The sequence below is a fragment of the Oryctolagus cuniculus genome, chromosome 5, assembly GCF_964237555.1.
Source record: "Oryctolagus cuniculus chromosome 5, mOryCun1.1, whole genome shotgun sequence".
Taxonomy (NCBI): domain Eukaryota; kingdom Metazoa; phylum Chordata; class Mammalia; order Lagomorpha; family Leporidae; genus Oryctolagus; species Oryctolagus cuniculus.
The window spans coordinates 128,289,610-128,303,686 of NC_091436.1; the positions used below are offsets into that span (position 1 = coordinate 128,289,610).

The 14,077-nt window shown below is 60.0% G+C and overlaps 1 protein-coding gene across 2 annotated transcripts in view; it reads right to left on the minus strand.

Annotated features, from left to right (window-relative positions):
• The window catches only part of FOXP4 (forkhead box P4), a 46,378-nt gene that overhangs the window by 11,656 nt on the left and 20,645 nt on the right, over window positions 1-14,077 (minus strand). For both annotated transcript variants that reach the window (XM_051854741.2, XM_051854740.2), the window contains exons 3-4: window positions 6,132-6,227; window positions 446-568 (exon numbers count right to left, since the gene is read on the minus strand). In XM_051854741.2, the coding sequence (XP_051710701.2) occupies window positions 446-568; window positions 6,132-6,227 (219 nt within the window). The remainder of the gene's footprint in view (window positions 1-445; window positions 569-6,131; window positions 6,228-14,077) is intronic.

Here is a 14,077-nt window from a genome sequence, read left to right on the forward strand (position 1 = left end):
CGCCCCCACTCCCTGCCCCCCGGCTGCAACCCCAGCCCTGTCCTGTGCTGCCTGGACAAGGGGCGGGGCAGCAGAGGGATCCGGAGCGAGCGGGGCCTAGTGGGGAAGGGAGACTCAGCCTTCAGCTGGGAACCCTCCTGCCTCTTGGTGGGTCCCTCTGGATAGATCATGGGACAGGGAACTAGTTTGCCCTTCCTTGTTGTTTAGGAGATAGCAGGAGGGAGGCGGCGGTGGGGGTGGGGGGAGGCTGCTCCGGTGGGACCTCTGACCTCTCCCAGCTGCCCTGGAAGAATGCGGATCAGTCCAGCCTGAGCAGTCTCTCTGGTTTCTGTGACAACTTGGGCCCTGGGTGGTGTTGGCAGTAAACACGACAGGAGACCCGAGGCCAGAGGCCGGGGGGGTGGGTGGGGGGGGGGATGGGACCCTGCTCTGGAGTCAGACTCACCTGCTGCAGCATGAGTGCCTGCTGCTGCTGGAGCAGGGCCTGCAGCTGCGGGGGCGACAGGATCTGCTGTACCTGCTGGGGGGTGAGCATCTGCGGCGACATCATGGCCACTGACACGGGCACCTGCGGGAGTTGCCCCGTTAGCCTGCTCTGCTTGGCAGGGCAGCACCCAGGGACACTGCCTGGGTTCGAATCCTGCCTCTGCCCTGGCTGTGGCTCTTAATACGAGTGACTTACCTCCGGTTCTGTTTGTCTTGTCTCTAAGGTGCGAACGACAAGAGCACAAGAGCGCCGACCCCTTACGGTTCCCAGGAGCATTAAGGCTTTCACCCTTAGGGCAGAGACTGGCACACAGCAGGTGCTGATAAAGGTGGGGCCCAGGCCATCATCGTAGGATGCACTGCTGTGTGACACTGGTCAGGGGGACCCATGCTTTGGAGGGCTTCTTACTCAGAGGTGGGGAGGGGCACCAAGCCATCCCCAGTCTTGCTCAGTCTCTTCAGAGCCCCAGACTGGCAAGGGCACCTTGGCGCACAAGGGCAGTCTGCAGCCGTGGGAAGGAGTCAGAGTGGCCCACGTGGCCCCAGGACTGGACACTGGCCCTGCTACACACACCCCAGCACACCTGGCAGATGACAGTCACAGCGGTCTGGTGCTGCAGCCAGGGAGCTCTGGGTGGCAACGGGGGCGAGTGCACAGGGCTGCAGTGATGTCCCCCGTGGGGCACTGAGAGCAGCAGGCAGGGAGTCAGGAGTGCAGGCTTCTACAATCAACCTGCTGTGTGACCTCGAGCAAGTCACCTGCCCTCTGGGGTGTCGGTGTCCTCAAACATCAAGCCCAGGGCCTGACCTCTGACAAGAGGTAACTCCCTCTAGCTGGAATGTCTGCGATTCTCAAAGGCCAGCGGCTTTCTGCATTTTCAAGAATCCAAAGGCAAGAAAAGGTTCAGAGACAAGCAAAGACATTGTTCTCTTCCCAGCCCTGCCTTGCCCGAGCCTCCCAGGCTCGTGCAGTCAGGCTCGGGAAGCCCAGGCCACACGCCGTCCTGACCCCGTGTTAGCATACCAGGTGCCACCTTTCTCTGCTAGCCCAGCAGGCACGGGACTCTCATCTCCTTTCCTATATCCAAGCCCTGGCACAGTGCCTGACACATAGTAGGCGCTCACTGTTTGCTCCCTTGAGCTGTCACGCCCTCCCCAGCAGCTGGGAGGCCCCTTTGAGGGCCCTGGGGCAGTCAGGGAGGGTTGTCAAGCAGGGGCTTGTGGGGAGCAACTGGGAGCAACTCGGACTAGACTAAGTTACTGGAATTAAGACTTATTCTATGCATCTGCTCTCCCACAATATGGCGCTGAGAAGGGAAACAGCTTCTACACAGCTGCCTCCAGTTCAACCAACAAGCTGCAGGACCTGCTCCTGATTGGAGGAGAGCAGTGTACTCGGCGTGTGGGTAGCAGAGTTGGGATTGGTGGAAGAGGACTACAAAGGAGGAGAGACACAACATGCACCAGGAACATCTATCTGAAGGAACACCTGTGCAGCCCCCGAGAGAACCGGCCGGCGGTGTGCCGCTCCCCCGCGGAAGTGGGGAAAGTGGCCAGGGGGATCCGCCCTTCCACGGAGGTGGAAGGGACGGTAGCCAACCCGGGAAGAACCAGCAGCAAACCTGGGGAGGGCCGAGCATACAAAAGAACAGCGCAGGGTCCTGTGTCGTTCCTCCACGAAGAGGGGGAGCGACATAATGGTGCCGTGACTCGGATATGAAGCCTAGGCAGGGTTTAGTGTCGTTCCTCCATGAAGAGGGGGAGCGACAGGGCTTGCTCTGCATAGGGACAGGCTAGGCCCCGGGGGACCCTCCCCTCGGCCCCAGCCCCACCAGCGGGGCCCCTTCCCGTCCCTGGCAGGGCCAAGACTCAGCCGTGAGGCGCCCCCTTAAGCTATAGGTTCGGAAATCCCCAGGCAGAGGAGCAAGCAAGATGAACCGAATCCAGGGACCCCGGAAGTCCCACAGGCGCCCCTTCTCCTCACCCACTCCTGGGCTTTACCTCTAGCCCAGCTCTGCGGGAGGGGGACCACCGAGCTTCTTAGACCTGGCCGTACCACGGGACACACCCGGGGGCCTCGAGGCTCCTGGGGAACATGCCTCATTAGCTTTTAGGAGCTTCCCCCCCCTCTCTCAGCCCCCTTTCTGCCAAGGAGGAGATCAGAGAGGTCTGGCGGCTTGCACACCACAGGGGACTGAAGCACCTCCATGCACCCGCCGCACCCCAAGCATGGCCTGGCGCGGGCCAGGGCCAGCATGTGGAAGGGGGCAGAGAAGGTGGACATCGCCGGGCACCCTCTCCACAGCTGCACTGCAGAAGGAGCCTCTGGAACACTAGGCTGCTGGTGTCAGGGCCCTCAGTCTCCGGGGGCCCGGGCTTGGAGGCAGGCAGCAGCACAGCCCCACCCCCTCGCAGAGCCAGCCCCTGCAGGGCAGCGGAGGCGGCCCAAATCTAGAGACTTGGATAGCAGCCGCTAGGCTGGGAGCATCCTTGCTTTCTTCTTCCCAGGGGCCCACAGGGTCCTGGCTGAGTCAGTGACCCAGGCTCTTGAACCTGAGATTTACCATTGTTTGAAATCACCAAGCCTCACTTTCCGTCAGCTGACTGGGGCGGAAGCACCTGCTCTCCTTGTGCCACACTGCTGCACGGGAGGCGGCGCCCACAACCTGTCACAGCAGGTGCCTGGCAAAGCCTTTTCTATGTACTGTGACTGCATCCTCACAGCGATCCCGTGAGGGGGAGGGAGGGAAATCATCATCACCCATTTTACAGATGAGAAAGCAGAGGCCTGGGGTGCGTCAAGAACCTGCACTGTCCTGGAGCCACCCCTCTGATCACAGCCCACAGCGAGAGACCGGGGTGGACACTCGGATCTTCCCAGGCACCAGGACTGAGTCGCCCAGGGTGGCACACAGGAAGCATGTGGCATTTCCTTCCTCCGAGCCAGGGAATGGAAGAGATGACCTCGGAAGGCCCCCCGGCCCCTGCTGTCCCTGCCCGTGGGCGAGCAGCCAGCTGTGGACATCTGGATGCACTGCCTCGTGTGTGCTTGTCTCAAGGTGGCGCAGTGGGGCCAGGCAGGCATGGGGGTCCTAGGAACCGGGCTGAACTCCCCCAGTGTCCCCACTGACGCTTCAGCAGGCTGGACGTGTCAAGTGCCGGCCAGTAAGCTCAGTGAGCCGAGTCTGAGGAGCAGCCACTGGCTGAATGCTGGCAGCTGCCTGCAGCGCCCCGGGGGCCCTGCTCAGGCCCCTGAGGCCTCCGCCCACCTTGAGTGCAGTGTGCTGGGTCACAGGCCTGAGCAACAGGTGCAGACACACACCCAGCGTGGAGGAAGCTTGTTTGGGGCTGAGGTTGGGCGGGATGCAACTTGGTGCTATAGACGAGGCCCCAAACTCAACCTCCCAGGTATGGAATCTGGGGTCCCTGAGTGAGTGGGGAGCAATGTGGGTAGATCAGGCTAGAGCTCAGCTTGGGTTCAAGTCCCTTGCAAATGACCAGAAGGAAATCCTCAGGTCAATTCTGGGCTGGAGCTGCAGCCAAGGATTGGTGGTGAGACATCAAGAACTTCCAGAAATGCCAAATGGGAGGCAGAGCCACAGAGCCTGACTCTCGCCACCCCCAGCCCACATCCACCTCTCGGCTCCTCTCCTTGCCTGGGGCCCAGGCCAAGCCATGTCCAGGCAGTGCTGTTAGGCTGGAGCCGGAGACCCAAAGGCATTTTGGAAGTTGGCTCTAGGAGTCGGGTGTTGGAAGTGAGTGGGCAGGCAGTCCTTCTGGGGAGCAGAGCAGGGTCCTCTAGGGAGTTGGACTCCAGCCTCGCTCTCCTGTGCACCAGCAGCCCAGAGAGCACCTGCAGGCCTGTGAGCTCAGAGGTGGGGACGGGAGGCCAGGAAGGACCCAGGGTAGGACGAGAGGGGAGGGCTGCCAGGCACCTGGGCTCTAGAGGAAGCTCAGACATGGCTCCAAGAAACCCCTCTCCCTGAGCCCCAGAGAACCACCCAGGCAGGGCCTCCAAACTTGGAGGCTTCTGACCGTGGGGTCCAGGGTACGAAGCACAGCAAATGGGAGGTTAAAGGGGTGAGCACTGGAGCCAGCTGTCTGGGTTCACATCCAGGCACTGCCCCTTATCTGACTATGGGCAAGTTATAGTCTCTCCGGGCCTCAGTTTTCTGGTCTGCAATGTGGGGCTGATATTGACCCCCACCCCAGGGGTCTGCCGCCGGGCGAGTGCTCTAGAAATGTCTGGTTGGCTTTAGGGCAGGATCCATCAGCATTTGTGAAACGAAGGAGTGGGTTTTTGGGAGAGAAAAGTCTCATCTGTCTTTCCGATCCCTTGCGTTTTGGAGGGGGCCTCCTAGGTTTGAGCCCACAGCTTTCTGCCCTCTCCCCACTGCTTCAGCCCAGCTGGGAAGTCCTCCTTGGTGCCTGGCCACAGCTCTTCCAGCTACTGCTGAGCCCTTTCTGGCTTGGGGGGACAGTGCTGCTCCCCACCTTTGCCTCTGTGTTCTTAGCGGGGGCACTAAGCCAGACCCAGGAAGGGGCCCGAGGGAGGAGGGAGCATGGCTGGGGGTCCAAGGCCCCACCCTACAGGGGTGTGAGAACCTTCTCTCCCTCCCTTTATCAGCCCTGCCCTCCCCACCACACCTCTGCCCGGGGCCTCTCCTCTGGGGGTGGACTCAGTGGGCTGGAGAGTTTTAGCAGAGCCCTACTGCTAGTGCACATCTGTCCTGCACATCTGCCCGGCGCCTTGGGCACTTTCCAAACGTAAGCTCATTTTCTATAAAACCCTGAGACTTCATCAGATCCCCCGGGGCCCAAGCCCGGGCCCCAGTCTTCCTCCCCGCACCCTGCACCCCTCCCCACTTCCCAGACTCCCCCCATCTGCTCAGGGGCACGCTCACCCTTCCTGCCTTAGATAAACTTCCTTTCAAAGCTCGCTAATCTTCTCCCCAGTTCCAAGCCCCTCCAACCCCCATAACTGCTGTACGAGGGGAGGGGGCTCGCATGCCAGGTTGGGGCGGGGGAGGGGAGTGGGCTGCCCGAGTGGTGACCCATCCCGGACCCAGACAGCAATTCTCCAAGTTCTTTGTGACACAAAAGGTAAACAGAAGGCCTGGCTTCCCCCTACCCCCTCCCAGGTCTCCCCTCCCCCCCCACCAGCCAGATGGGCCAGCAAGCTGGGGGGAAGGGAGAGGGGGAAAAAGGGCAGATTGTGTAAAGGAAAACAAAAGAGATGGAGAGACTTGCAGAGACAGGAAATGCAGAGACTGGGGGACCAGGGGGGAGGGGGCTGGGAACTGAGAGGGACAGACAGAGTGACCCATGGGACAGGTCGGCAGAGAGGCAGAAACACGAGAAGTGACAGGGAGACCTTGTAGGGAGGAGGAGACAGCAGAGCTGCAGCCACAGAGCAGCAAGGCCGGACCAGGGCCGGGCTGATCAGGGGAGCCAGGAGAGAAAGTGTGAGTTTCTCGGCCCCACCCGGGAGAGGCTATTTCCCTCTGGAAAGCGGCCCACTTGCTGGCCTTGGTGGCTGGCAAGTCGTTCGCCAGTGGGTCCTTGCCTCCCTGGCCCCATGCCACGCCCACCCTCCAGACCTGGCCCTGCCCAGAGCGAGGTGGGGGGGCCCTCCTCCTCCTCACCTGCATGGCAGAGGCGGACTGCTTGCTGTCATTGTTGCCCGGGGAGCTCAGGCCCGAGGCCTGCTGCAGCAGGAACTGCCTGGCCACCTGGAGAGCCTGCAAGACAGGGGCTCCGTCAGTCTGCTGAGCCAGGGGAAGCCAGTGGGCCGGCAGGGTGCAGGGAAGGGCAAACTGTCAGGGTTCAGGCAGCAGAAGCAACAGGGACGCCCCCAAGAAGGCTCTGCGAGGACTCAGTGTGGACAGCAAATGGAAGGGCCGGAGGTCAAAAAGGACTCCGGGGCAAGGACAGGGCAGGTGCCGGGTACCAGTAGCAGGTGCCATTTGTTGAGCATCTATTCTGCTCCAGGCACTTGACTGGCAAGATCACATCTCCTCCTCCCGAGGTCCGGACCATCAGCAGCAGTTTTGCAGATGAGGAACCCAAGTCTCAGAAGGCTGTAACTTGCCCCAAGGTCGCACAGCTTGGAGCTTTCCAAATCCGTGGAGCCTGGCTCCCAGGGCACCTGCCTACTGGAAGTGGTTGGTCTGGGGACTAAGGGAGCAGCAGTCTGTGTGGGGTCAGAGCACACAGCTGGGGGGGATGAGGGCAGAACCTAGGAGTGAGGAAGGTGGTGCAGGGGCCCAGCACTGGTGTGGCTTTCTGAGCTGAAGGCATATGGTGCAAGGCCTTGTGGCACTAGGGCAACTAGATCATGTCCCACAGCGGGTGTGTGAGCTATCAGTAGACATATGAACCTAGGTGATTGGGCTCGGGGGTCCACGGAGAGCTGGACCGGACCCTGAGCCACAGGTGCCCCAGGGATGAGCAGAACAAGGAGTCTGAAGAGCTCTGGCGGGGGGGTGGGGGGTGGTTTAGTGTGACAGGCAGGGAGTTGGGGCTGTGAGGGAGGGGTCTGGGAGGCCAGCTGAGCCCCCATCCCATCACTGGGGGGTCAGAGGTGGGGAGTGGAGGGACTTGTCCTCCATCCACATTCCAGGAACACCGAACCTACCTGCCCTGAGGTCCCACACAGACTGCTTGAGAGCCAGGGCAGCGTCTGAATCCCAGCTCTGCCGTTTGCCAGCCATGACCTTGGGCAAGTCATTCCCTGGCTTATCTGCAGAACTCGGACCCCACCCATCTCCAAATTGCTCGAGGGATTAAAGGGCCCGTGCTTGGCACCTAGCTGGCATTCGGGGAGTGTTCCCTCCCTTCCCTTCTCATTAATCTCCCAACGGCTTTCCACTTCACCGCCTCCAGCCTCTCCCTGGCGCAGCCTGGATGGAGGACAGGTGCCCACGAGGGGTGCCCACTCACACCTGTCTGCACACATGCCTGGCGTCCTCTCACGCACCTTCGGGGCAGAACCTTTCACGGCGGGATCTGGATGTGTCGGACGCTCTTGCCACTCAGCAAACACTTGCGGAGCGCCGGCTGTGTACCGAGCACACACACACACGCACCCCCGCGGCCCTCTCATCATCGAAGGGAATGGAGAGCCTCCCCGGAGGTCCAGGCCTAGTTTGCCTTAGGCTGGTGTCTAAACACACACCCGGGTATCTATGGGAACGTGGCCCCCAAGCAAACCTGAACTTCACAACGGTGTGCTCCTCCCCCACCCCTTCCCCTTGACCTCACCCCTAGAAAAGCATCCTGGGCTTCGAGGGGGAGGCAAGACTCCCTTCAGAATGCCCAAACCTGACCTTTCTGAGCTCCAGGCTGTGTGAGGGTGGGCAGACACGGACAGGAAAGGCAGGGAGGTGGCTGGCCCTCACCGACTCCCCCAGGTGTAATGACAAGTGCTCTCTGTCCCTCAAAGATGGAGAAAGGGTGTGCAGGTATTGGGGGTGCAGTGGTCGGAGGCGTGGGGGAAAGATGGCTAGGAAGAGCCGACAGCCCAGGCAGCCTAGGGGACGCTGCTGAGGGTGGGGCAATGGAGGCCGGGATCCCAGGGCTGGGGAGTGGTAAGGGAAACTGAATTCACTCCTCTCCTGGCTGTCTCTTACTCTGGTCCCCTAGAGCATGGAATAGTCCAAGACAGACAGAAAACAACAACAGGGCCTCGCAATCGCGTCCCGTGGCATCCTGTGACAGCCTCCCACTCCCCAGTCTATCCCTGCCCCCTTGCCTGGAGCACTCCCTTTGGGCCAGAGGAGAGCCAGGTAAGGCGCTGGGCCTGGCCCAGGCTGTCCCTCCCCTGCCTTCCCACCATTCTCTGCACGCCCTCCCTCCTTCATTCACGTCGACCAAGGGGCTGCCGTGCGCCACAACCGCACTTGGTGTGGGGGAACAGGCTCGGGTGTGGAGCCGACCATGGCACACAGAGGCTGAGACGGAGGTGCAGGGGAGGTGAGCATCAGCGGCCCCTTCTCTGAGCTCTGCTGCGGGGCGGGTTGGGGAGGGCTTCTCGGAGGCCATGGCAGCTCTGGACTCCCAGAGGGTGGTGCACGGGGAAGCTGCAGGGCGTTGCCACTGTGCAGGTCCGATGGCCCGGGGCAGAACACTGAATTGTGTGCAGGGTGACAGCAGGAGAGGCCCCAGGGGACAGGGATCTGAACTCCAGGCACACTTCTCTTTTACTCACTCCCCTTTCATGTTCACCTGCATGACACAGGGCACCCACAACACAAAGTCATTTCATGTAGTTCGCTTTCAACCCGGCCCTGATTCACCGTAGGGCCCAGTGGCACCAAAAAGACCACCAGGGGTGGGGTTCGGGGCAGATCCTGAATCCAAGCTCCCCTCCCCAGATGGCCTGGGCATGCTCCCACTACTCTCTACCCCCCACCCCTGCCCTCATCCTCCACACACGCAGCCCCCAGCGGCGGACAGGGCCGTCCTCCAGAGTGGTCACCCAGGGGACCACACAGGTCACATCCTCACTGCGATGCTGTCAGGGGGCCCTTAGGAAGCTGACCCTTGCAGCTTCCTTGAAAATGCAGATTCTGTCGAGCTGGCTGCGGGCGCTGTGCTCCAAGCACCCCACACGGCACGTATGCAACAGCAGGGACTTCGGAGTTTGCGGAAAAAATGGAGTGAAAAGATGAACTTGCCTTTATGTTTACATCCCGAAATCCATTCAAATGAGGAGCCTTCAAACAATTCATGGAGAATACATGTTATGGAAAGACTACGCATGGACTTCAACATTTTTTATACAAAAATAAACTTATTTCTAATTCCACTGTTGCAGGAACTTTTTGAAGCACCCTTATCCTACTCATTAAATTCATTTTAGTCTAGGCTGAAAACAGGAGGCAGGCACTGAATCTAAGAGCTGACACCTGGGGGCTGCTGCTTGTGACACAGGCATCCGGTATCCGAGTGCTGCCTGGAGACCCAACTGCTCCACTTCTGATTCAGCTCCCTGCTAATGGGCCTGGGAAGGCAGCAGAGAATGGCCCAAGTGCTTAGGCTCCTGCCACCCACACGGGAGACCCAGATGGGGCTCCAGGCTCCTGGCTTTAGCTTCTGCCAGCTGTTGCAGCCATCTGGGGAGTGAACCAACAGGTGGAATATTACTCTGTCTCTCCCACTCTTTCTCTGCCTTTCAAATAAATAATTTAAAAAAAAAAAAAACAAACAACAGAGCTTACAATTGTATAGAGCCTTGCAGTTTTCAAAGCAGTCCTGCACTGGTGGAAGCCTCACAATGTTGAACGAAGCAGAGCAGCTATCGCTGCCTCCCCCTTGCAGACAAGGAAACTGAAGCCCAAGGCCCCACAGCTGGCAAGTGGGAGTCGTCCAGACACCTCTGCTGCCCGGCCGCCACCCCAGAGAGGGCGCCATGTCACCGCGCACAGCCGGCGTGGCCTAGGACTCTGCATTTCCCTGATTTGTGTGCTTTCAGTTCTGTGGTTGGGAAGGGGAGGCAAAGGTATGGGGAGAAGGACAAGAAAGGGGGTCCCTAGGGAAAGGCGGGGACCAAAGAAAACCCCCATGGCAGTCTGGGCAGGCATGGCATTTAGATTCCACGCCTGGGTAAGCCATCCTGCAAAGCCTGGGGCCTGGGGGAGGCGGGGAGGAGGCTGAGGACAAGGCAGAAAATGGAGCCACGGAGCCTCTTCAGATCTCACTTCCCTCCCATCTACCCAGCCCTGTGGTCCGGGCTCAAGGTCTCGCTTCCTCCAGGGAGGCGGTATTGCCCCGTCAGTGCAGGGGCCCTGGCCAGAGAGATCAGGATGCAGGTCCTAGCTGCAACACACACGCGTGACCGTGGAGAAGTCACTTTCCTTCGGTGAGTCTGATTCTTCTCCTGCAAGACACAGACAACTCCACACCACTTCTCAGAGGCGCTGTGCAGAGCACCCTGCCGGACAGTGCACACGGAGGCCCCAGCAGAGCGTGCAGCACCTGGGGAGTCCTGGACGAACACTAAGCACCATCATTACTCAGCCTGCACCAGGCAAGCTCCTGGTCGTCTGCCCAGTGCCACCCAGAAGGCCTTGCTCACAAACCCTCTTCCACACCACACCTCCCTCATTCCCCTTCAGGCCTGCTAATGAAGCTGAACAGCCCCTCCCCCCTTCCCCATTCAGAAATCATTAGCAGGATCTCCACAATTAGGCACCAATGGTTTATAACAGATGGCGTCCGGGGAGGGCAGCTGGGGAGGAGGGGAATGAAGCGGTGGTTCTGAGGGCAACAGGGAGGGGCTGAGAAAAGAAACAAGGCTTAGGGCAGTGGGGCCCCTCACCTCTGGGACCACACTCCCCTGTCTGAGAATTTGTGGGTTGGGGGTGTCACCCTAGGAAACCCAGGTGCAGGGCTCCTTAGCAGTTCCTTCACCTGCAGGTGCGTCCTTATTCATGTGTTGTGGGGGCAGGGGGTGTAGAACAGACAGACAGCTGTCAGTGGAGTCACAGACCCATGGCCGTTCGGTGTTTGTCAGACTGCTGGCAGTGACCCCACAGAGGGGGCATGTCTCGACCTCAGTTTGGTGGGTCCAAAGTCAGGAACTGCATACCCCCGTGCATACTGCTCCAGCTCACTTTACAGATGAGCGTGGGGGCTTCCAGGGCAGCGACTTATCCCCAGAGACACAGCAGCAGCGGCGGTGGCTACAGAGCCTGGACGGTGCCCTGTGCCGAGAAAAGCAGCGAGGGCTACCCAGGCAGCATGGAGGAAGCACAGACAGACTGCCACTAGGACTGTGGTGAGAGCCGGTCGAGAAACACCACCCAGAGCTCTTCTAGCTGCCTCTGGGGAGTTCTGGTGAAGCTGGGGTTCACTCTTCCCTAACTTGCCTTCGTAACTGATTTGCAGTGTGGGTCGGCCAGGCTTAGGGGAAGACAGGCCTAGAAGAGTGTTGCAGGGCCTGGCCTGCCTTACCCTGTCCCAAACCTGAAAAACATGCCCAGGGCCCCACACCTGTACCCCCGAAGTGACTCGGCAATCACTGGCCAGTAGTAGCACAGAGCTATGAGGTCCCGGGGAACATGTGCGCGGCACTGAGGAGGTGGCCTTCGCAGGCCACAGGCTGGCCAGCCAAGACAGGCAGTGAGCGGAGACGGGCGACTCTGCACCCTGACACAGCGTGCAGGGCAGGGAGGGCAGCCTGCTGCCTACCCGCACCCACCGTGTGGCCAGGGGAGGCCTCTTTCGGGAAACACTAAACATCAGAAAGCAGCGACTTTTCCTTCAAGGTGGAGGAAACAGCTGGTGCACTACAGGTGGGAAGACCTTGGTGTATTATTAACCGCAAAGTCCAGGGTGGCCCAGCAGAGAGGCCTGAGACAGAGGCCCAGAGGGGTGCAGGGCCGGAGCACACAGGCACAATGATTTTTTAAAATTTCATTCTATACTTGGGGAAGAATCATTGAAGGCTTTTGAGTAGAAAGTGACATAATCTTTGAGTGTAGACAACTCACTGCTAATAAACAGTAGGTGCCTAATAAGTACTCCTTGGTTTCAATTACATAGAAAGCAACTCTTCATCTGCCTCTCAAAATGCAACTCTTCAGGGACCAGAGGGTGGAAGGTGGAAAGCAGGGGGCAAGGGGCAGAGGTCAGCGGCCCTGACCACTGAAGGAACCGACCTGGGGAGAACCAAGTTCTCGACCAGCCAGGCTTTGTCCTCCAGCAAAAAGAAATAAAAATGAAATGACACAGGGAAGGGGGATAAGGAGGGGGAGAGGAGACCATAAAACCCCCGAAGTGATTCCACACTTTTTTCCCTTGGAGGGGAAAAAAAAAAAAAGCTTTTTGGAAAAGGCTGTAAATTTTTTTTACACCAACCTCGTAAAAATGACATCGGCACATTCTCAAATTAGAACCATTAAAATGAAAACCAGCAACGCAGAGACACAGGCAGGCCCACGTGGGTGGGAGACACATCCCGGGCGCACGGTCCCGGTTTCTGGGCACTTCCCTGCCAAGTGCCTGCGCTCCCTCTCTGCCAGGGAGATGAGCCCGTGGTCCAGGGGGGACCGCCATCCTCCAGGGCCTCCTGCACTCCCCACACCTGACCCACGATGGCTTCCCACAGGGCCCGGCCCATCCAGCTTCTCCAGGGTGCCCAGAAGGGACAGTGTCTGGCCTCGGGCAGGGAGCTGGGGTCACCCAGGTGGTGGTGGAGGGGCAGAGGTGGGCAGGTCCCAGGGAGGGCTCTCCTCACTCCCGGAGTCTGGAGACGGCTCCCAGACGCACAGCCTGCCCGTATCTGTGGCCTTCTGGGGAGGTAGGTCTACTTCCAGGGTCTGGGTGCTGAACCACTCTGCAGGGACAGTAGGTCTGGACCACGGAGGGGCCTCAGTTCCTCCCCCTCAGAATAAAGGTGTTGGCTCCCCCAGGAGGAAAACCAGGCCACCCCCTGAGGCTGCCAGTCCTCACGCTGAGTCCGTCGTCCCCGGAAGAGGAGAGCGCTGCTGACTTGGTCCCCAAAGTCTCATCAGTAGGAAAAGAATTCTGTGGTACAAAGGGAGTGAGGGAGGAGAGAGGACGGAAGCCAGGAAGCTCCCTGGCCCACAGGAGGGGCCTGGAGACCCTTCCCAGGTCCTGGGCCCCGTCCTCCCCCTCCCCAGGAAAATTCCCAAAACAGAAATAGGGTGGCCTTTGGGGATGCCAAGGGAGCTGGCCAAGGGCCTGGCCCTGGACACATTCTCCTGCAGCTCCACCCCTCACCTGCTCCCTCCCTACTCAGGCTGAGTTGGTGTGAGCTGGTGTGAGCTGGTGTGAAGGTGCCACACCTCCTGGGGGTGGGGGGAGGTCAGGCCCCCAGCATCTCCTGGGCTGTAGCTGGTTCTCCAGAGGGAAGAGAAGAATTCAGGAGCAGAGCCCAGAGGCAGTGTCTGGGGTATTGAGGCTGAGAGCCCCAGAGAAGTGCAAGGCAGGGGCAGGGGCAGGGCCTGCTCACGGCTGGACCCTCCCCCTCCCAGAGTCCCCCTAAGTAGCCTGGGTAGAGGGGGTAGGAGAAGAAAAGTCTCTTGCATTCTTCTGTTCCCCTCCCCCACTTCCCTGACCCCGTCCATCTCTTTGGGGGTGGGGGGAGTTAAAAGCCCATTAATGTGCAGAGCCCCCCCAACCCTTTTGAATCTCCTCACAGGATGTGAACAGGGTGGGATTTGGCCCGGTTGCCACAGCAACTGCACTGGGAGTTCCCAGACGCTAGGCAACCCTCCGCTGACCCTCGCTGACCTGTCACCCCCGCAACCCGCGGACAATGGCAGTGCGCGCTCAGGAGGCCCCGACGCCTTTCAGGGCGACAAGGGCTGCCGCTGCCACAGCTCTGCCCGCCCCACCCCACCGGCTCAGCCCTCCTGGCCCCAAGGCCAGCTCTCCCCCCGCTGGCCAGTGGGCCTGAGCGCCCAGACCAGACCTGAGACCCCCACCCAGGCCCCCCGACATCCCCAAATCCCACTCCCCCTTTCTCCAGCCCTCACAGCTCCCCATCAGAGTACTTGTGGGGGGGACTGGGGAAACTACCCTACAGGGGAAACATTTCTCAGACAGGTGAAATCTGAGTAAA